Source organism: Agelaius phoeniceus, chromosome 5 (genome assembly GCF_051311805.1).
Source record: "Agelaius phoeniceus isolate bAgePho1 chromosome 5, bAgePho1.hap1, whole genome shotgun sequence".
NCBI classification, from domain to species: domain Eukaryota; kingdom Metazoa; phylum Chordata; class Aves; order Passeriformes; family Icteridae; genus Agelaius; species Agelaius phoeniceus.
Genome location: NC_135269.1, coordinates 72,850,826 through 72,874,258, shown reverse-complemented (window position 1 = coordinate 72,874,258; position 23,433 = coordinate 72,850,826). Strand labels below are relative to the sequence as shown.

General features: G+C 45.8%; 1 protein-coding gene and 1 long non-coding RNA gene across 3 annotated transcripts in view; one reads left to right on the top strand and one right to left on the bottom strand.

The window, feature by feature from the left end:
* Window positions 1-4,963, top strand: part of STRIP2 (striatin interacting protein 2) — a 20,490-nt gene extending 15,527 nt beyond the window's left edge. The window contains exons 19-21 of the mRNA XM_054630813.2: window positions 1,642-1,746; window positions 2,766-2,970; window positions 3,623-4,963. Coding sequence (XP_054486788.1) covers window positions 1,642-1,746; window positions 2,766-2,970; window positions 3,623-3,873 — 561 coding nt within the window. The 3' untranslated portion in view covers window positions 3,874-4,963. The remainder of the gene's footprint in view (window positions 1-1,641; window positions 1,747-2,765; window positions 2,971-3,622) is intronic.
* LOC129119087 (uncharacterized) overlaps window positions 1-23,433 on the bottom strand; it is a 26,764-nt gene extending 3,331 nt beyond the window's left edge. Inside the window, exons 1-5 of one of the 2 annotated variants that reach the window (XR_013182529.1) lie at window positions 21,997-23,433; window positions 15,359-16,955; window positions 13,644-13,754; window positions 5,301-5,853; window positions 4,360-4,462 (exon numbers count right to left, since the gene is read on the bottom strand). This is a non-coding gene — a long non-coding RNA (uncharacterized LOC129119087). Of the gene's footprint in view, window positions 1-3,135; window positions 4,463-5,300; window positions 5,854-13,643; window positions 13,755-15,358; window positions 16,956-21,996 lie in introns of those variants that run through there. The other variant, XR_013182528.1, reaches the window with a different exon arrangement.

Genomic DNA, 23,433 nt, shown 5'->3' with positions numbered 1-23,433 from the left:
CGCGTTGTTTTAGCCATTTTTGCCACTCTGATGAGTGATTTCAACACCCCAGCGTAACACATTTCTCAGAGGATGTCACAGATGATTCTGCTCTCAGTGGGTTGAGCACAGTGATGTGTGTTTGGTTATCCCAAGGAGAACAGGATGAGTCCAGCACTGCTGTGTCCCAAGGGGGGGCCTGTGAGGTAACTGCTGTCCCCACCCGGTGTAAATCAGGAGTGGCTGAGGTGGTAGGGGATTCAAATCCTGGCCAGGCCCCATCTCCCCTCTCCTGTCCCTCCAGAGGGGTCTGCAAAGGGCCTAACCCACCCCTTAGAAGGGGGATTAAAGCCTGTTTGGCCCATTCCCTCCTCCCATAAATCTGATGGAAAGACCCTCCCTCCTTGAATATGTAGAGACAGCATCAGACTGGTGACAAACAAATCCATCAGCCTAAGAAATGGATACTGGCTTATTCCACGGGGATCTTTGGGATAATTACTTGGTGTAGAGAGTGCAAGTTAGTCCTGGGCACGATGTGACACTGCAGGGGCAATGCAGTTTGGGACCCCCAAAGCACCAGACAGCATCCACGAGCACCTCTGTGACATCCCGGTGACATCCCGGTGACATTCCAGTGACATCCCACCTCTGGCTGCCTCTCAGGCATTGGCAGGAGCTGCCCAGGGAGCTTTGGAGTGCCCATCCTTGGAGGGAATCCCTGGAGGTGGCACTCAGGGCTCTGGGCTGGGGACAAGGTGGGAATCAGACACAGCTTGGACTCGGTGGCCTTGGAGGTCTTTTCCAACCTCAGTGATTCCTTGATTCTGGCTGGCACTTGCCTTTAAAAGCCAAGGGGTTGTGCTGGTAGGATTTTCTTGGCTAAATCTCCTTTCAAAGCCCTCCCCAGGGTGCCCAGATCCTGGAATGGGTTGAGTTTTTGCCCTGAGTTAAGAAGGCTGTAGCTGGCTGTGAGTGGTTTATAAATTCAGCAGCCCTTGCTGTGCACTAATCCCCAAAACAGGATTTTTGAGGGACATTTCTCCTGTGCTTGGAGCTGTTCAAACATGGAGCAAGTTACTGCAGTGGTGGAATTAAATCTCCAAGTGCCACGGGCAGTATTTCCACAAGCTGGAGCTGGGGGTGTTTACAGTTACCTAATATTTAAAACAATGTCTCAGCAGCACTTAAGCTGGAGGGGTTTTTGTAACAGAAAGGTCTCATCCTCCTGATACAAACGTTGCTATTTGTCATCCTGTGCTGATCTGTGATTTCCTTTTCCTGGAAATGTGTGCCCTAAGCATGAATTAATTTATATATAGTTACCAAAAGCAGTGGTGATCACCAGGCTGAAATTTGCTCTCTGGCTGTAAACAAAGAATACAAATCTACCACAAAATACATTTCCCGTGATGGAATAATGGGATTTATCCCATTATTAGCTCCTACTCTAAATTAAAAGCAGATTAAAATTGGAATGTTTCAGAAGTGTTATCATCAGCAGATTCTGGGGAAAACCAAAGTGAGGAGGAAGCTCTGCTGCTTGCCCTCCCTCACAAATAAGACTTGTGCAGACAATAAAAACAAAGATTTCTGCCTAAGGACATCTCTGTGGCGGTGCTGATGAACGCTGTGGTCAGGGTTGCACTTCTCCCCTTGCAGGAAGCTGGGGACAACAACCAGTTTTGCTGGAGGAATTTGTTCTCCTGCATTAACTTGCTGAGGATCCTCAACAAGCTGACCAAGTGGAAACACTCCAGGACAATGGTAAGGGGGTGTCCCCTCCCCTGAGACCCTCCAGCGTTTCACCTGGAGCATCTCCCTGGCTCTACACAGCAGGTTCAGCCTGGCCTTGTGCTCAGGGTTCCTTGTGAAACTGCTGGAACTTCTGCTCTTCTTCATCCTCTCTTTTTGCTTTCACAGATTGAGCCTTGAGTGCACAAATACTTTTTCTCCTGAAAATAACATTATTTCTGTGACCCTCAAGCCTTGTGCAGAGTGTGTTGGTTGTGCTGAATGCTCCTGTTCTCCCTCCTGGGGGTTTGTGGTGTACAAGGCTGAGGTGTTGGTGCCCACATCAGCCCAGCCAGTGTTTGTTTGTGTGGCTCCCAGGTGTTGGTGCCCACATCAGCCCAGCCAGTGTTTGTTTCAGGGTTTGTTTCAGTGTTAGTTTCCGTGGCTCTCTGGGTGCTGGTGCCCACATCAGCCCAGCCAGTGTTTGTTTCAGTGTTTGTTTCAGTGTTTGTTTCCGTGGCTCTCTGGGTGTTGGTGCCCACATCAGCCCAGCCAGTGTTTGTTTCAGTGTTAGTTTGTGTGGCTCTCTGGGTGTTGGTGCCCACATCAGCCCAGCCAGTGTTTGTTTCAGGGTTAGTTTGTGTGGCTCTCTGGGTGTTGGTGCCCACATCAGCCCAGCCAGTGTTTGTTTCAGGGTTTGTTTCAGGGTTAGTTTGTGTGGCTCCCCGGGTGCTGGTGCCCACATCAGCCCAGCCAGTGTTTGTTTCAGTGTTTGTTTCAGTGTTAGTTTGTGTGGCTCTCTGGGTGTTGGTGCCCACATCAGCCCAGCCAGTGTTTGTTTCAGGGTTTGTTTCAGTGTTTGTTTCAGTGTTTGTTTGTGTGGCTCTCTGGGTGCTGGTGCCCACATCAGCCCAGCCAGTGTTTGTTTCAGGGTTTGTTTGTGTGGCTCTCCAGGTGTTGGTGCCCACATCAGCCCAGCCAGTGTTTGTTTCAGTGTTTGTTTCCATTGCCCCCCGAGCACCCTGCCCTGATGGCTGCTGCTTTCCTGGCAGATGCTGGTGGTGTTTAAATCAGCCCCAATCCTGAAGCGGGCTCTGAAGGTGAAGCAGGCCATGATGCAGCTCTACGTGCTCAAGCTGCTGAAGATCCAGACCAAGTACCTGGGGCGCCAGTGGAGGAAGAGCAACATGAAGACCATGTCTGCCATCTACCAGAAGGTGCGGCACCGCATGAACGACGACTGGGCCTACGGCAATGGTGAGTGCTGCCCCGTCCCTCTGCCTGTGCCTTTGCCAGCTTCACTTTGCTCCACTTGCTTTGGCCCAAAACCTCTAAAATTCTTGTCACTGCTGGGTATTTCTTCCAGAAGTTTCATGGCACCGCTCTGCACCATCAGATTTAGAGGTCATGGACATCCTGGGATTCTTTTCATATTATAGGTTTATATAATATGACATAATGTCATGGTTATTGCAGCTTTTCAGTACCATTCATAGTACATTTGCCCAAATTTTAAAATATTTGTGGTTAGGAGCTCATAATAAGCTCACCAGGTTTTAAATGTTTTAAATCTTCATCCCTGCTTCAATGGTCAGTGGAAGTTTTCAGTAAAAGCGGTGGGGTCTTTGTGAAAAAATAATATTATAATTATAATATAATTATAGAGAGCCCTTAAAGCAGGAATAATTACATTTTTATGGACTATCTTAAATAGTCCTTAATGCAGGAGTAATTATATTTTTATGGGACATCTTAAATGAAAATGCCCACATAATGGGATTTGGTTAGGAATAATAATAATTAGGAGTGACTGGTTAATTCACGTGCAACCTTCAGCCTTTCTTTTGCTCAGACCTTGTCAGAGTGGTGTTTCCCCCACTATTTGGATGCTGTCCCTCCTCCCCTGCAGACATTGACGCCAGGCCGTGGGATTTCCAGGCTGAGGAGTGCACGCTGAGGGCCAACATCGAAGCCTTCAACAGCCGCAGGTACGACAAGCCGCAGGACTCGGAGTTCGCGCCGGTGGACAACTGCCTGCAGAGCGTGCTGGGCCAGCGCCTGGAGCTGCCCGAGGACTTCCACTACTCCTACGAGCTGTGGCTGGAGCGGGAGGTGTTTTCGCAGCCCATCCGCTGGGAAGAGCTGCTGCGCTGCCAGTGACAGCCCCGCTCCCGCCGCCCTCAGGGCTGGGGTGGATCTGCGGGTTTTAGCACAGCTGGGGACAAAATTAAACCTTTCCAAAGAGACCAGGTCTCTGTGTGCCCAGCAGCCACCTCTTTTTGGAGGTCATCCTGTGACTCCTTGGAGAGCATAAAGCACGGGTTGCAGAGTGAGCTCGGAGCCCAGCTGTGTCTCCGTGTAGGGTAAGGTGAGGATTCCCATTGGGAATTCCACCCCTCCCGCACGCCCCATGCCCCACGGTCCCTTGTTTGGGCCTGTTCTGGCTGCTGATGTGCTCCAAACACAGGAACACAGGCTGGCTTGGGATGGAGGCAGCACTCTGTGCTGTCCCTGGGCTGGCACTGCTGCTGCTGCTGGGATGGCACAGCCCAGCTCAGAGCCCTGTGCCACCAGGGCCAGGTCCTGCATGTCCCCCGGCCACCCACCCATCGCCTTTGCACCTCTGCTCTCCTCCAGCTCACTCACCTTTATTGCAGCACCCCCGTGCTGTGCAGTTCCCAGCTGGGTGCTTGGAGATCCCTTTTCTCTCCTCCCTGAGGGTCATTGGGATTCCACATCCTCTGCAGCCCTGAGGGCACAGCAAATACCACGTTAAACACCCCAAGCTTTGCACAGATTTTTGCTTGTTTGGGGCAATGTCTGTGCCAGGCCTTGGGGTGGGGAGGGGAGGTGCTTTGGTGAACAATTTATGAGGAAAAGAGTGCATTATTCTGTGGTCCATAACTTTCAGGATGAATAGGATATGGAGCTGTAAACTTTCTGTCAATTTAATAACTTAATACTTAAATTAAATAATGAACAATACACTTGGGTAAAGCTGCATTGCATGAGGGTGGCATTTGTCAAAGCATTGTGTGTTCATATAGGGCAGGGAAGCCCTAAATAAACAAGTATTTGTTATGGCAGGATTTGTGCTAATTGCTTAAATAATTAATGAGCCTGGGAATGTTTCCTTCATGGGGTTTGTCCAAGGCCTTGTTCATGGAAATGGCATTAAGCCTTTTAAAGCCTTTTAAAATATGCTTTTGTTCAAAATAAACCAACTTTTAAAGGACACCTCTCTATTTAAGCATTTTCTTCCTGTGTCTTAATTTAAATGCTTCTTTTTTTTTATTATTTTTAAGGATAAAAACATCCCCCAAACTCAGCCCTCACCCCTGCCCATCTCCACTCAAGGAGAAATTGAATTAATTACTAAAATACTTAGAAAATCCCTTAGTATTTGGCTCAAACCTTTTTTTTCCCCAAAGTCTTTTTTCTCCACAATATATTGAAAAAAAAATAACCAGTGCATACCCAGTGTGCAATTTTATATTTTATATTTTATATTTTATATTTTATATTTTAATTGTGCTTTTCAGTGCCTGTTATTTTTACTGAGAGAGATTAGAGGCACAGATTCTTACCTGAATGTCTGGGTGGTGGAGGATGGTACAAACTTATCCTGGATAACAATTTATTCACACCATCACCACCAAATTTTCTGCTTCCCAGAGAGAGATCTCCACAGAAAACCTGAACCTCTGCCTAAAAAGTGACTTAGGGAGAGGCTACACCTTTATTTGAAATATCTTTGTCCCATCCTGGCAAGCAAGCAGCAGTTTCAAATTTTTTTTTTTGCTTCACAATGAGGATTTTCTCCTGCTTGAAAATTCTCAGAAGAGCTGGGGGCCAGCAATTAAGGAATTCTCATTTTATATGTTCAGCAAGGCACTTTCAGGAAGAAGTTTTGGGTGGTTTCTGCACAGCTGGATGAACATCTGTTATCTCACCCCAGCAGGACTGTTGGTTCCAGGAACCCTCCAGTGCTCCCAGTTCCCATTGTAATTGCAATAAAGAACTTTTTTGTTGTTTTGTTTTCACCCCACAGGTGTTGCTTTAAGTTCTGCTGTGGGTAAGACCTTTTCTTCAGCACCTCAGCACAGGTTCTTCTGTTTTATTGTAGATTCTTGCTGTTTCCTAGGGATATAAAGCATACAGAATTAAGTTATTAATTTCTCTAAGCAACTCTGGAGCTGTTTGGTGACTTTAATGCAAATTTCAGTGAAGAATAAAGGGCTGCAAAGCTACAAAGTTCCTTTCAGAGCTGAGAAAAGAGTGATTAAAAAAAAGGGGGTCATTTAGCCTTTATCCATTCAGTCTGGCAGCGTTAAAAAAATCCCTCCTTTGTCTCCTGTGAATATTTCCCTAAAAATAACAACACAGAGATGTCCTGGCTGACTCTGTATTTATCCACTTGTAACCACAGAAGTGACTGTATGAGGTCAGGCTTATTATACTCTGGAGTTTGAGAAGCTTCCCTCAATTATTTATCAAAGCCTTGCATGTGTAAACAGCAGCTTGTTCTGCAGCCAGGCCCAAGCTCTGCACAAAACACAACATTTGACTGCACAGGATGATTTCTGTCTCCTTGATTGAACATTTCAGTGCTCTGTGCCTTCCTTTTTGCCCCAATAATTATCATGTGGCCTCCTGACAGTTGTCTGTGCTGAAATTAGATAATTAGTGTAATTATGATTGTTTCTTTTATGCTGTGTGGTTGGTTAATACACAGAATTTCCCTGAACAGAGTGGAAATTCATTTTTTTTTAATTTTTTCTTTCATTATCCAAGGCTCATTCAAGAGAATTTACTCCCAAATCTGCAGACTTTTTCACTGAGCTACACTATCAAGACTTTTTATTAGGCAAGAAGGAAGGAAATTTACTTATGCACCATTAGAGAGGTTAATGTTAAAGGTAACAATAAACCCATGATCCAGGCAGACTCACTGATGTGTTTGTTGGAGTTTGGCAATAATGCAACTATGAGCTGTTTTGGTTCTTTTTTCTATAAGGCAATTCAGCCCCTACTGATATTTTTCACTTGTACCTATTTTTTAGTGCTTTGCAAATGAAAATCTGGTGCTGAGGGATGCAGAGAGACTCCTCTCTCCCGTATTTTTTCCCAAATTTAAAAATCACCCCACATTTAGAAGCATTACTACCCTTGGATAAAATTGCTGTGTCTAAAAAAGGTGCAGAGAACAAAATGAATCCTTCATGTCCCATCCCTCCCTCAGCCCTCTTCAACTCCTTCGATTCCCTGTGTCTCGGGCCTCAGTTTATGGGGATTTCTTGGAAATATCCAACCTCAATTACACATCATTTTCAGGACCTGCTGTCCAGAACTGTGGCTCTGCGAGGATGCAAAGCAGAGTTTGTTTTTAAAATATTTTATGGTGAAGGAGGCTGAGTCAGGTATTTAAAGAGACTCCCCCATGTCACGCAGCAATAACGTGAATATTCCACTAACTGTCCACCAAACGCCAATCTTTCCAAGACCTTTGGAAAGCACGACTTGCTCCCCTCCTCCTCTCAGCTCCAAGTTGTTGTGGTGGGGGTTTTCTGGCCTCCTCGTGACATTTCTGAGGTTTTTGGCTGAGGGCGGGACAGGGGCGGGGATGGCGGCGGCCGTTCCCTCACGCCCCTCACAGCTTTTCCCGCCCTTTTCCCCCTGACCACCGCAGTGGCGGGAAGCGCCCCCTGGCAGCTGATTGGGCGACGGGCGGGTGCGTCAGCAGCTGATTGGACACGGGGCTGTCAATCAGCACCAGACCCCGCCCCGGGGTCGCTATGGCAACGGGACGCTGAGGGGAGGGTGGGGCGGCCATGGCGGCCGTGCGAGGGGAGGGGGGACGGGGTCTCTTCAGAGCTGCGGGGACAGGACGGTGAGAGTCTGCATTTTCTACACGGGGCTGGGGCAGAAAAGAAGGTTCCGGAGGGAGCTGCTCGCTCCCTACAACTCCCTGACAGGAGGGTGCAGCCAAGTGGGGGTCGGGCTCTGTCCCAGGGAACAGGGACAAAACAAGAGGAAACAGCCTCAAGTTGTGCCAGGGGTTTAGACTGGGTATCCTGAAAATTCCTTCCCTAAAGGAGTTGTCCAGCCCTCGCGCAGCTGCAGAGCTGGATGGAGTGCTCATCCCTGGAGGGGTTTCAAAGCCCCGTGGATGTGGCACCTGGGGACACTTGGGGACACTTGGGGTCAGCGGAGGGCCTGGCAGTGCTGGGGATGGCTGGACTCGGTCTCAGAGGTCTTGTCCAGGATTCTGTGATTGTAAACCTCGAGGGCTTTGCTGAAAAGCTCAGAGTCCTGGAGTTTGACAATTAGCAGCTGATTTCACAGGTGACTATCAGCTTTTAGGGATGACCCTAAAAGGGACTATTTTTTTTGCAAGGAGCTATTTTCTCCCGTTTTCTCTTCAAAGTTTGGTGGGGACCGACACAGACGCAGGTGCTTTGCACTGTGTAACTAACTGTGTAATTTTGTGTTGCAGGGTTCATCTGCAGAGCTTGATGTGAACTCCAGGCTGCTCCATAAAAAGACTCAGCCATGGTAAAATACCTTTGATCCTTCAGAAGTGTTGATAACACTTTTTTAAGGAAAAGGGTTTATATCCAAAAGGTTCCTTCCCACAGCTGCAGGACAGAACTGACCTGCCCAAATTCACTTTGTGTGCAAGTGTAAACCTAATTCTGATTTTTAGCTTTTTTTTCTTCTTGGCTGCAGGCTGTAAAATTCTGTACATAGCATATAAAGCCTGTGAGCATCTTTTATATTTGGAAAGATCAGCTACAGGCTGAATTCCTACCAGGAGCCTACAAGTGCTCACAAAATCCACCAGAGACCCTGGGCAAACAAGGAATGAGATCCCATCCCTGGCTGCCCTCTGGCACTGGGAGCCATTCCCTGGGTGCTGTCCCTGCAGGCCTTGGCCCCAGTCCCTCTGCAGCTCTCCTGGAGCCCCTGCAGGCCTGCAATGTGCTGGAAGCTCTCCCTGGAGCCTTCCCTTCTCCAGGGGAACATTTCCAGCTCTCCCAGCCTGACATTGGATCCATCTCCTCTCCAAGACATTCATGGACCCAGGGGCTTCATTTGGAATCTCAGCAAACCATGAAGGGTCTCCCTTCCCTTCTCCTCTCTTTTCTCTCCCCATTTTCCATAAAAATCCCTCGGGATGGATTCTGAGTGTCCCAAATCCCAGAATACCAGAGTAGTTTGGGTGGGAAGGGCCCTCCAAGCTCATTCCAGGGACACCTCCCCTATCCCAGGCTGCTCCAATCCTTCCTTGGACATTGCAGGGATGCAGGGGCAGCCCCAGCTGCTCTGGCAATTCCAGCCCAGCCAGGAATTCCTCATTGCCAAGATCCCATCCCTGGCTGCCCTCTGGCACTGGGAGCCATTCCCTGGGTGCTGTCCCTGCAGGCCTTGGCCCCAGTCCCTCTGCAGCTCTCCTGGAGCCCCTTCAGGCCCTGCCAGGGGCTCTGAGCTCTCCCTGGAGCCTTCTCCTCCAAGTGAGCACCCCCAGCTCTCTCGGTCCGAGAGAGACAAAGACCCAGAACTGAGTGGGTTTGTGGTCATTTTCTCTCTGCAGGCGCGCAAAGCTAAAAAGGGTGGCAAAGACAAAAAAGGTGGCGGCAAAGGCAAAAAGGGTGGCAAAGGCAAAAGCTCCAAAAAGGGTGTAAAGAAGGAAGTGCAAGCAGTGGATCTGTTCAGCTCAGCTGCCATGCTCAACGCTTACTACATCTGTCACAACGCCGCCGCCTTCCTGCAGTTCCGGGGCCACCCCTGGCCTGGCTCTCTCAAAAAGAAGGGGAAGAAAAGGAAGTGAGAACCAAACTCTCTGGTGAAGACTCTGCTGTCATTAAACCCGCCCTGGCCTCGGCAGTGCCCAGCTCAAATCCCAGTGTCCCCTGCTGTTTTTCTTGGTCCCTGCTGTGTCCTACAAAAACACTTTGATTGCAGCTCGAGCACAGTGACAAGTGGCAGGGGACAAGTGCCATTGTCACTTCAGTCGTGGCCCTTCACCCTGTGGGTCTGTGTGGGATGGAGTGCTGTGCCTCCAGGGGCAGGGATGTGCTGGGGATGGATTCACCCACCCTGTGCCACTCCTTAGGGATGGGGAGTCCCTGAGACCTGCTGGAGTCAGGATGGACTGACAGAGGCAGTGGTGTGGGGAGGGGCTGAGGGAGCTGGGAAGGGTCTGGAGAACCAGGAGGGGCTGAGGGAGCTGGGAAGGGTCTGGAGAACCAGGAGGGGCTGAGGGAGCTGGGAAGGGTCTGGAGCCCCAGGAGGGCTGAGGGAGCTGGGAAGGGGCTGAGCCTGGAGCAAAGGAGGCTCAGGGGGCCCTTGTGGCTCTGCACAAGTCCCTGCCAGGAGGGCACAGCCGGGGGGGTCGGGCTGTGCTCCAGGGAACAGGGACAGGAGCAGAGGGAACGGCCTCAGGCTGGGCCAGGGCAGCCTCAGGGTGGAATCAGCAGGAATTTCCCCATGGAAAGGGGCTCAGGCCTTGGCAGGGGCTGCCCAGGGAGCTTTGGAGTGCCCATCCCTGGAGGTGTCTGGGGAACTCCTGGATGTGACACTCAGAGCTCTGGGCTGGGGACAAGGTGGGCTCAGTCCCAGGTTGGACTGGATGATCCTGGAGGTCTTTTCCATCCCCAGTGATTCTGGGAATGTGACTTAGGCCTTGTCAGGGATTCTGTTACACCCAGCAGAGGTGGTGATGGTCCCCCAGCCCCAGGCTGTCACTCACTGTGACATCCTCAGCCCAAACATCCTGGCTGGACACCACGAGCTCCGTGTCACATTCAGAGCCCTCTTGCTGCATCTCCTCCAGGGGTGGTCAACACGGCCCTGGGGAAGCCATGAAGCACCACACTGAGAGGAGCTGTGCATCTCTCCCAGACCTTTCCACCCCTCTGACTTCCAGGTAACAGTCAATTATCATCAACCCAAGCCAATAAAGGCCTGGAAATCCTGGTGCTGTTCCTCCAACCTGAAACATTCCCTCTCTGAGGAGGTTTTGACCAGGGAAAATCATAATTGGTGGCATTGCTGGTCAGCAAGCTGCTGTCATTTGCAGCTTGCTGCAAACTCCTCTGGGTTTGTGTCCTCTATGTGTGGTACAACCCACCCTAGAAAGCCAAGGGTAAAATTTGTGTTAGGGGACAAAAAATATATATATGAAGGGTTTAAAAATTATATATGTAGGTAATATATGAAGGGTTTAATTTAGAGCAATTTGGTTGCAGAAGATAACAGCCATGTAGCCATTTTGGCTGTTACTATCTATAGTAATATGACAATATGAAAACATAAAAGTAACACTTAAAATGTGATATAAGGAAAAAGAGAGGGAAGGGATAAGAGGAGGAGGAGGATCTCACCACCCACAGATCTTGTGATGAGACTTGGTGCTTGCAATCTCGGTGTCTGTTGGTGGTCACAGAGCGGATCCACCAGGGGATGAGGGGAAATCTCCAAGAAGTGGTGGGAGAAATGCACAGAACACAAAATGTGGGTTTGTGTTCGCTCAGGCTCAGTGGGGAGTCCCAGGTGCCTCCCCTGGAGGGGGGAGTTTCACCCTGGATGATGGAATGCTGTGGGTCATGGGACACTTGGGGACTCTGACACCTTCAAAGATGGTGCAGCTGCCTTTGATACCAGCACAGTTCAGTCCATTATGGCCAAGGTGAACACCTTGGGGCCACCTGTGAATGTCCCCATATTCCAGGGCAGGGGATTGCCCCATAAGTTCCCTTGGGCAGGGACAAAGAGGCAGTGCCCTGTTCAGAGCTGATAAAGGCTCCCTTATCAGTCTGTAGCCTGCTCTGGGCTGTGCTCCTTTGCACATGGTGACTTGCTCCCTGAATGTGTGAGCTGGCAGCATCACAGCTCTCTCCCAACACCCCCGTGGATCCATCCTTCCTCCCAGACCTGGCAGAACTGGACAAAATTAAATATCTGAACTGACAGGTTCAAAATCCAACATTCCAGTTAGAAGGGGTGTTTGGGGAGGGGTGGCTCTGGTGGCCACAGATGGACAGCAGCTCCTTTGCAGTTTGCTACCAAACTTTGTTTGTGGCCAAAATGACTGATGATTGATTGATTGATTGATGATTTTAGCAATCTCTAAACCACAAAACATGTCAGTCTCTCACAACACACCAAGAAAATAACCACAGGATGGAAGAGCTCCGAGCTGGAATGGATCACCAAGTCCAAGCACCAGGGCAGGTCCTCAGGAGGGACAGCAGGCTACTGGATTTCCTGTTTCCCTGCTCAGGAGCCTCAGCTCCCTGCTCTGATGACGCAGGGATGTGGTTTCCACTCTGCTCTGAGCTGTGCACCTACACCTCCTCCTCAGCCTTCTCTGTGTTCTCACTTCCCCACCACCCACCAGGAAGTCTCTGGTCACAGCAGCTCCACTCATCAGCCTGCTAAAGCCAGACATCTCTTGCAACCTCTGTATTCAGCATCTCCAGCTAAGAAATTAAGTAAAACCCAAAAATACTGGATTTTTGTATGATATTTTTACCACAGAGGGCTTTTAGGGATTGATGCTTCTGAGCACTCAAGTCTAACCACTGCTTAATGTGGTTAAGGATGGTTAAAAGTGAGCAAGGCCATTTTTACATCTCTGGTAAACTAGAGCTACAATGGTTTCAAAACTCCACATTCCAGTATCCAAAATTTACTGGAATATTTATTAAATAATAATTTTGTTCTCTCTTTAACAAAAAAATTCTGATTTCAGCGTGATGCCACTGAACTCAGGAGATGGTGAGCAGTGAAGTGCAGAGGACAAAGGCTCTGCTTTCCAGTGCATCTGAAAAGTTGCCATTCACTTCTTTGACAGCAGATGAAAAAACCCTCCCAAAAATCCCAAACTGAGTAATGAAACACTTTTCTTTTTCCCCCTCCTTTTTCCTTTTACCTCTCAGTTGAATTTTGCAGGTAATTCCATCTCCCTGGTGGTTAATAAAGGCCAAAAGACATCTCTAAAGAAAAGTCTGGACCTCAGATGGCTGGATTTGCCTCAAAGTGCTGCAGGCTGTGCCACGACTTCTGTGGATGTGACAGGGTGACAGTGGCAGCCAATCCTGCTTCATCCCAGCCTGGAAGAGTCTGGGGCTTTTCTGGGGTGCAGGATTTAAGCCGAGTTTAGGATGAATAAATCCTGCTCTGCCCAAATCCACGAGGAGGTTTGTGAGGGGAATCTGCAAGCTGGAGATGCCCTTTTTTTATGGCAGGGGGAACTTTGTGGTGTCCTGGCCTTGCAGGGAGTTTAGTTCTTGTAGTGCTGGGGTTTCCTGTGCTCTGCTGCCACTGTTTCCTGCAGGAAGTTGTGTACCAGAGCCCTGCTGTTAACAACACAGGAGATGTTGGGGTTTGTGGGTGGGGAGAGTCACAGGGCTGCTCTGGGATGGGGGTGGTGGACATAAATAAATATAAAACTAAACATTAATGTAAGTCTAAATTTAAACATAAATACAATTATAATTTATAACTATAACAAAATATAAATAAACTATAAATATTATACTATAATATAAATAATACAATATATAAAAATGTATAATATAATATAATATAATATAATATATATTTTATAATTACATAGTTTATAATTATATAATATATAATAGGTATTATATATAATAGGTATTATATATAATTTATATATTTATATTATTTATATTATATAAATATTATAATATATTATATATAATATATATTCTATAATATCTATATTATATATAGATATAAATATAAATATTATATATTTATATTATTTATGTTATATAAATATATAATATAAATAATATTATATAGATACTATAACTTATATTTATGAATTATGAACATAAATTATAACTATAAGTAGAAATTATAACCATAAATATAGTTTAACAAAATCTGTTATTCACCACATTTGGCATGAGGGTGTTTCAAGCTGCGGGTGAGCAGCTTCCTGTCCTTTCCCTTCCCTCCAGCCAGCATTTCTGGGTTGCCAGGTTTCTCCTTCCACATTATTTCACCTGAGGAAGAGCACAGTGGATTTTTGGATGTGTGAGAAAGGCTTGAGAAGGGGCAGGGATCCTTTTGTCCCCGTTCTCATTTGAAGAGCTGCCCTGGCTGTTATTTCCCAGCTCCAGGGGAGGGTGGGGAGCTGAGGACTCTTTTCCTCATAAAAGGTATCTCCATAACAAAGAGGCTCCCGTGGAGAATTTTTAAAGAAAAACTTCCTTGCAAGAGGCTTTTTAAATGTTGGCACTAAATAGCGTCAGCAGAGGGAAATAAAATCAAGTTTTCAGTGGGTTAAGTCCTCTCTCCTTCATTAATCTTTCACTGTCCTCGCCTGGTGCCATTTCAAGAACAAAAACCTTAATTTTACAGTCTTTTTGTAAAGCTCTGTTTTGCAAACTCTCTGTATATATTTTTTAAATGACACAAGCTGGTTTTTCTCTCTTTTGCTTCTGTAACTGTCCTACAAAGGAGCAAAAGGAATGGAGTTTGAGAGCTCACAGGAATGGTTGTTGGCAGGTGCCAGGACACCTGCAGGGACTGAAGTGTCCCGGGTGCAGCACTGGGATGGGTTTGTTACACCCTGGTGTGTTATCCACTCTGTAATCACCCAGGGCTTTTCTGGGGATGTTCAGGGAATTCAGGAGTGCTGCTTCTTTGGGTGTCCCCTCAGAGGAACCTTTTAGAGCCTTCCCACCTCAACAGCCTCAGACCATAAAAGGATCCTGGGAAAAAAACCTTCCTTTTTCTTTTTTTTTTTTTTCCTCTCTTTTTTTGGTTTGTTTGTTCAGGTTCCACATAATTTCATTTAAAAATATTTAATTACTTTAAAATAAAGCCTTTAAAATTGCTGTGTTCCTTTTAGGTTATTGCCACAAGATTTCAGGAGAAAAAATCAAAAGGAATTTTTTAATTTAAAGTCTGATATATTCACAACTAAGCTAAAGTAAACCAAGTGTGAAATCTTCTTTATGCAAAAGAAAAGTGTCAGCATTTGTCCTCGAGCTGTAACTGGCACTAAAAGAGAGAAAAACGAGGGAAATATTTAATGGAACTCATGGCTGCAGCAGAATCCTGTGCCATGAAAGGAACAGTTTTCTCTTTGGTGGAAATTTTTGACATAAATGTCCAAAAGTTCACCTGCATCTACTGCTGAATGTTGGAGTGTTTTTAATAGCTGAAAATACAAGGATAGGCCGAGTGCCCCCACAATCCTACAGGAAATGTCAGCAGGGAGACAGCACACAGATAATTGAAGAAAACAAAAAGGCTTAAAGCTGTTTAGTACAAGCCAAAAATTACATTGAAGTTCAGAATTTTTGTTTTCTCTCTCTCAGGATGATTCAAGTAGGTCATGCAAATCTTGGGGGCACTTTTCCCACATCATTTAATAGGAAGTGTCTGTTCTGTGAAGGATGGAGATAATCAGCCTGGAATAAGAGTTTTCTGTGCAGACTGAGATGTGAAATCAGAAGTTACAACACCAATGTTTGAGTTAAAGTTGTATCAGTGAAGCAATTAAATCACAATAATTATTGCAGTCGGGGTTTCCTGCAGTTTTCTCAGTGCTGACATGGCCAACACACCTGAAAGGGGCTTTAAATGTGGATTAGCTCACCCTGCTTTGCACAGCTGTGGGTGCTGAGCTGGTCATGCTGGGATCTCTGAGGGGTAAAAAGGAGATGGGAAACAGGCAGGTGAATTATGGCCACTTCCAAAAAACTCTGCTGTCTCTTTGTCACAATTGTGGTAAAATGCTCGTTCCTTAAATTAAGTAATTCCTGAAAAAAATTAATTTGTTTTTTAAGACTTTTTTTTATTTATTATTTCTTTCAGTCTGAAAAAGGAGGTTTGTAGAATGAATTTGCTCATGTGCTCAGCTGGATTGCTCCCACAGTGCAGGACACTGCACTCTGTGTGCTGAGGGCTTGGTGACAACAGTGACAATGGCTCAGATTGCCCAGGGGACCCCAGGAATGAGCTGGCTCCTTTGGTATTTACACAAAACCTGCTCTGGGACACTTCCTACGGGTTTCTTAGGGCAGTTCAAAATGTTACAGAGCCAGACCAACCTTGCTGGAGCTGTACCATTTCTGTCTGGAGGGAATTCCTGCTCTGTGTGGTTTGTTTGTGGGCGCTCTGTGTGTTTCCCAGACTGGGTTTGAGGTATCTGTACCATTTCTGTCTGGAGGGAATTCCTGCTCTGTGAGGTTTATTTGTGGGGGCTCTGTGTGTTTCCCAGGCTGGGTTTGAGGTATCTGTACCATTTCTGTCTGGAGGGAATTCCTGCTCTGTGAGGTTTGTTTGTGGGGGCCCTTTGAGTTTCCCACCCTGGGTTTGAGTATCCCTCACGAGAGGTGCTTGGGGAGGAGCAACTGGGAGCATTTTGCTTGTATAAAATGGAATTATTCTCAGCAGAGAAGGGCAGGGGCCTGCTGAGGATGATGATTTCCTGTCTGTGGGGTTTGATTGGGTTGTCAGCTGATTTCCTCATGCCACTGAGGCAGGGAACACCCCACTCTTCTTCTGGGTTGTACTGGAGCTTTCCAAGCTCTTGGTCTTACTCCAGTTGTAACCATTGAGTTTGGCATGGGGTCCAGCCCCTCTCAAACCCCACCACGGCCTGAGATGGGTCCTTGAAAGCTTCTGTCACCTGTTGTTTTGGCTCCTGAGGTGGTTCCTCAGGAAGAACTTCCTGAAATTAGGTACAATATTTGAGGGAGCACCTCATAATTATAGCTTGCCCTCTGGGAACTGTCCCAGGAGAGAGTTTGCAGTTTTTTACATGGCTCTGTTTTGCAAACTTTCTCTATATTTTGACAGTTTCTGTATATATATGACAGTTTTCTTCTTAGAAATCTGCACACTTTTATCAACTCCTCATCCTTTTCCACTGCCTTCCTCACATGCTTTGCAGAATTTCTGTTCCCACCACCAGAAAAGCCAACAACAGAGTAGGAAACACTTCCAGCTCTTACACCGTCAGCTGATATTTTGCTTTTCTCCCCTAGAGCCACAGCTGGGGTCTCTCAGAATGCTCCAGCAGGTCTTGGAAGTTCTCTTCTAGAAGCTTCTTCAGGAGAGGAGATGGAAGGAGGTGTGTGTGGGCTTCACACTGCTCATGCCCTGGGAGCACCTCTGGTGATCTCCCCGGTGTCCCCTGGCACGTCCCAGGCTCTTCCAGCTCTCAGGTGGCTCCAGGACTGTCCCAATTCCTGTGGAATTCCTGTGGCAGAACTCTGCTAATGCTGAGCTCACCTGAACCCACTGATCTTCCATGAAGTGAGTGTTGTTAAATCCCTTTTCTCTTAGCATCCTTCCTTTCATCTCTTAAAGCATCCTGCTTCCACCCTTTAATATTGTTACATATTCCAAACCTGTAATTCTTGTTGCTTTCCTCCCTTCCCCACAAGGCTGCCCTTGCATCAGCACAAGGTGACAATTAACACCTCCAACCCACACTCTTCCTTCCACATGCTGCTAAACTGGGACTCCTGGGACTGATCTTCCCAAACCTCCATGTCTGCATCAATCCTGGGACTTGTTATCTTGATTAACACAGGGACAGCAGCTCAGCATGGGATTCCTCTGATTAAATGGGTGCAGGGCCTTAAAGCAGCCGTGGGTGTCTTTGTTTAGGTACAAATTTAGGTATAAATCTCCCATTTATAAGATTTTGCTGAGAAAGCAAACTAAAATTTAGCGTGGCTGCAGAAATGTGAGTTCCTCACAGGGGAAATCACCACAGCCACGGCTTAGCCCTCAGGAATTTGGGCTAAAGGCCACAGAAAGGGGTGTGAGAACTGGAAAAACTCTGTGACATGGGTAAAACTGTGGAATATTCAGTGTCTGAAGGGAAACCAGGCTGCCTGTGCCTTTGGGGCACCTCAGAGGCCAAACCTGCGAGGGGCAGCGCAGCAGAGCTGGGGAATTCTCGGAGTTTATCTCTCCTGCCCAGGGGCAGCTCACCCCGCTGCTCCCGCTGACAAAAACCAGGGTAGGGCTGGGCTGGGCTGGGCGAGGACCCGCCCGGCCACGGGGACACCACAAAACCCAGGAGAAGAAAACAGCACATCCCGAACATCCCGCTCAGGGCAGGATCTCCCCAAAACCCGAGAGAACAAAACAGCGCACCCCGAACATCCTACTCAGGGAATGATACATCCCCAAAACCCAGGAGAACAAAACAGCGCATCCCGAACATCCCGCTCAGGGCATGATCTCCCCAAAACCCAGCAGAACAAAACAGCACATCCCGAACATCCTGCTCAGGGAATGATCTCCCCAAAACCCAGGAGAACAAATCAGTGCACCCCGAACATCCCGCTCAGGGCAGGATCTCCCCAAAACCCAGCAGAACAAATCAGTGCACCCCGAACATCCCGCTCAGGGAATGATCTCCACAAAACCCAGCAGAACAAATCAGTGCACCCTGAACAGAACATCCCACTCAGGGCATGATCTCCATAAAACCCGAGAGAACAAAACAGCGCATCCCGAACATCCCGCTCTGGGAATCATCTCCCCAAAACCCAGCAGAACAAATCAGTGCACCCCAAACATCCTGCTCAGGGCATGATCTCCCCAAAACCCAGCAGAACAAATCAGTGCACCCTGAACATCCTGTTTGGGGTGCTCAGGGAATCATCTCCACAAAACCCAGCAAAATCAGTTTAAAATAGGGGAAAAAAAAAACCAAAAACCAAAAAACAAACATTCTTTTTTTAAAATCCTTTTTTTTTTTTTGCCATATTTTTGTTGACAGAATCCACTTTAAAATGCAAATTCCTGGAAAATGCCTTTTAAAATAGACGTTTTGGGAAAATCTGTTTAAAATAGTTTTGGTGGCAGTTTTTTTGCTATTTTTGTGAAAGAAAAAAAAAATTTAAAACGGATTTTTCTTTCCTTGTTTTGGCGGGAAAATCCATTTTAAAGTGGAAATTGTGGGGGAAAACCATCTCAAAATGGAAATGTTGTTTTTATTTTTTTTCCTTTTTTTTCCTTTTTTTTCCTTTTTTCCCTTTTTTTTCTTTTTCCTTTTTTTTCCTTTTTCCCCTTTTTTCCTTTTTTTTCCTTTTTTTCTTTTTCCTTTTTTTCTTTTTTCCCTTTTTTCCCTTTTTTTTCCTTTTTTCCCCTTTTTTTCCTTTTTTTCCCTTTCTTTATTTTTTCCTTTTTTTCCCCATTTTTTCCTTTTTTCTTGTGGAAAAAATACAGTTTAAAACATTTTTTTGTTTGGTTTGGGTTTTTTTTTTTTTTGTTTGTTTTGTTTTATTTGGTTTTGTGTTTTGTATTTTTTCTAAGATACAGTACAAAAAGAAAGTTATCAGGTGCTCCAGCAGCCACGGGCAGGGAAACAAACCACTGCAGAAAAAACAATTGAAAAAAAAAAATCCTGGCCGGTGTGTGGGGATGGGAAGGCACCGCCTTCCTCCCAACAGGTCCCTGCCTCATTTCTCCTTTCTTCAGTCTGATCTTTGTGTCCTCATTAATGCTTTGAATGATGAGATGCTTTGAGTTCCTTCCCACCCAAACCATTCTGTGGGGTGAACTTGATCAAAGTATATCCACATTTATTTATATATATATATATAAATAAATATATATATATATATATAAATAAATATATCTATATATATTTGAAAATAAGAAGTGAAAAGAAGCTGAAAATATCGGAGGAGTGCCTGCAAAAGGGGAGAACTTTAAGGATCTAAATTGGAGAGAGGGAATATTCCGATGAAAGAGCAGAAATGTGCATTTGCAGAGCCCTGCCAGGCGCTGGGAGATGCTGCAGGAATCCCAAATCCCCCCAGCACCAGCTCCCCAGAACAATTCCAGATTTTGGGGGTTACAATCCCTAACAGAGGGGTGGTTCCACTACAGGAACCATCCCCACGTTCAGCCTTGGTTTTGGCTGGCTCCAGAGAAGCCGTGGAAGGCAGAGCCTGGCCAAGGCTGGGCTTAAACTTGAACCCACTGCACCACCAAAATTCTCCCTGGATGTGGGGAAAACCATCCTGGCTCTTGATGAGCTGTGCAAAGAGAGCTCAGAGCACATTCCCGAGCAAGTCCTGCTGCAAGGATGCACTTTAGAGTGGGGAATGGATTTGTAGCTTTTAAAACACCTCCAATTGCCCCATCTGTGGGTCAAGAGAAAGGTTATGTCCAACATTTTAAGGAAAGCAGTGGATGCTGTTTTCTTTTCAATCTGGCAAAGAGGGAGAGAAGAAGAAGAAGGCCAAGGAGCTGCAGCTGTGTTCTGTCCCCTCCCATCTGTGAGAAATGTATTGTGAATGTTGGAAAAATGCTGTTCGTGGTCTCTCAGAGTCAGTGGTTTTTTCACTTTTTTCAGGTTGTCCAAGAGGTTGTGGACTCCACATCCCTGGAAGTGTCCAAAGCCAGGCTGGAGGAATCTGGGATAATGGGAAGTGTCTCTGCCCATGGCAGGGGGTGGAGCTGGATGATCCCTAAATTCCCTTCCACAATTCTGTGCTTTTCCCTTCCCAGACCCAGGAATGGGGACATTTAAACCCTTCCCATCATCACAGGACTCTGGGATAATGGGAAGTGTCTCTGCCCATGGCAGGGGTTGGAGCTGGATGATCCTTAAATTCCCTTCCAAGCAAGCCCCTTCCACAATTCTGTGATTTTCCTGTGCTTTTCCCTTCCCAGACCCAGGAATGGGGACATTTAAACCTTTCACATCATCCCACGACTCTGGAATAATGGGAAATGTCTCTGCCCATGGCAGGGGTTGGAGCTGGATGATCCTTAATTCCCTTCCAAGCAAGCCCCTTCCACAATTCTGTGATTTTCCTGTGCTTTTCCCTTCCCAGACCCAGGAATGGGGACATTTAAACCTTTCACATCATCACAGGACTCTGGAATAATGGGAAATGTCTCTGCCCATGGCAGGGGGCGGAGCTGGATGATCCTTAATTCCCTTCCAAGATTCTGTGATTTTCCTGTGATTTTCCCTTCCCAAACCCAGGAATGGGGACATTTAAACCTTTCCCCACAGTTATTCCTCCTCAGGCTTTCCCTGAACACTGAATTTGGCATTTCCTGACCAGGCTCCAGCATTCCCATGGCTCCCATCCTTCTGCTGCCACATTTACATTCCCAGTTAAGTTCTTTTCCCACCTTCTATACGTGGGATTATGGCCCACCACATCTTGGATTTCCAGAACTCAGACAGGTGTGTGCTGGTGCTCAGTTTTCCAAAGAGAAAGGGTTGGTTTGTTCCCACTGGGAAATGATGCCTGTCCAGATCATTTCCAGTCATCCCAAATGGACATCCATGGTGTTCCCTTGCTCCTGAGTGCCCTCTGCTCTTCCCAGAGGTGGGGAAAAAAAAAAAAAAAAAAAAAGGAAATTTCCCTTTTGTACTGTATCTTAGAAAAAAATATAATTTTTATTTTTTAATTCTGGTTTAAACTGTATTTTTTCCACCAAAAAAATAAGCGAAACATTTCCATTTTTAACTGGCTTTATTCCCCCACAATTTCCACTTTAAAATGGATATCTTTCTGCCAAAACAAGGAGAAAAAATCAATTTTAAATGTGATTTTTTTTTCCCCACAAAAAAAGAGACCACACGTGCCAGCACTCGGCAGGCACAGACTCGGGGATTTTGGGCACTTTCACAATCCCATGTCTGCATGAGCTCATTCCAAAGCCATCAGCAGCACCTTGGGAAGATGCCCTGGATGGGAGATCCCCACCCAGCCTGCTGCCTGAGGCAGGAGCAGCTGCACCTGCAGCATTCCCAGCCTGCTGTGTCCAGCCTGCTCCCAAAACCTCAAACACGGCTCAGTTGTCACATCCTGCCCCTGGGGATTCTCCTGCTGCCTCACCTAAACCTGCATTTCTCCAGGACCTTCCTCCTACAGGGATCCCAGATCCCATAGAATCTCTATTTATCCACCTAGAGATATAGATATAGAAATATATAGGTAGATATATATGGATATATAAATAAGTAGAGTATATAATAAATATTATATTAATTATAATATTAGATTATATATAACATATATATCTATATAACCATACACATATATATGTATATATATATAAAACTATATATATATACATATATATGTATATATACGTGTGTGTATATATATATGTATGTATATATACGTGTGTATATATATGTGTGTGTATATATATATATATATAAATATATATGTGTATATATATATATATATATATATGGGGTGATTAATTTAAATCCCAAGGAATTTTTTCACCCACCAGAGCACGGAGCATGGAATAAACACAAATTGTCTCTAAATGAAGGGACATCCCTGAAAATATTTTGCTTTTCATGCTGCTCTTAAACAACTCCTGGGAACTCTTCTTGTGCCTGTCCCCGTCATGTTTTCCATGTCATTCCTAAGGAAAAAAGAAATCCATCAGCTTCAGGGAATTAGGTATCAAGTTCTACCTCAAGAGTCAAAAATCCCACAGATTTACACCCATTTTTATTATTTCCCTCAGCTCCTTTCCCCTCTGTTGTTTCAAATCCTTTATTTTTTAGCTCCCTAAAGCATGGAATTGTTTACATTGGCCTTTAATATTATTAAGTCCCACTGATAGTCCACTGAGGTGAATCTTGAGTTCCACAGAAAACGGAAACATTTGTATTTTTAACTGGTTTTCTCCACAGAAAACGGGGGAAATAAATTTAAAAATGGATTTTCCCACAAAAATGGGGAAAATGTAGATTTTAACACTGGTTCTCCCACAAAAAAGGAGAAATTTTCCTTTTGTGCTGTATCTTAAATAAAAATATAAATATAAACAAATAGTTCTAAACTGTATTTTTTCCACCAAAAAAATAAGGGAAACATTTCCATTTTGAACTACCTTTTTTCCACAATTTCCACTTTAAAATGGATTTTTCCGCCAAAACAATGAAAGAAAAATCCATTCTAAAAATTTTTTTTCACCAAAAAAAAAGCAAAAAACCCTGCACCAAATTATTTTGGACAGATTTTTTTTCAAAAAATCTTTTTGAAAATAAAATTTTTTTTTAAAAGGCATTTTCCAAGAATTTACATTTTAAACTGGATTTTTCCACCAAAATTATGGCCAAAAAAAATATCTATTTTAAACTGATTTTTTCGCAACTCTCATTTTAAACTGGGTTTCCCCACCAAAAATATGGGGGAAATAATAAATTTGAAACTGATTTTTCCACAATTCCCGTTTTAATTTGGATTTGTCCACTAAAAACATGCAAAACAAATATTTATTTTAAAATGGTTTTTCCGCAACTTCCATTTTACACTGGATTTGTCGACCAAAAAATTGTATTTTAAACTGATTTTTTAGCAACTCTCATCTTTAAACTGGATGTTCTCACCAAAAATATGAAAAAGACCCTATTTTAAAATGATTTTTCTGTAACTTCCATTTAAACTGGCCTTTCCCACCATATATATGTCCAAAATGAATTTATTTCAGATCGCTTTCCCCTGGATTTCCACGCCAACCCCGTTTTTAGCCCCGCCGCGGCCCCGCGTCCCTCAGCGCCCCCGAGGCGGGAACGGCCGCGACCTCCCCAACATGGCGCCGGCCCCTCGCGCCCCCCGCGCGGCCCCCGCGCCCTCCCCAACATGGCGCCGACCTCCCGCCCATGGCCGCCCCCGCCGCCCTCGCCCTCCCCAAGATGGCGGCGGCGCGGCG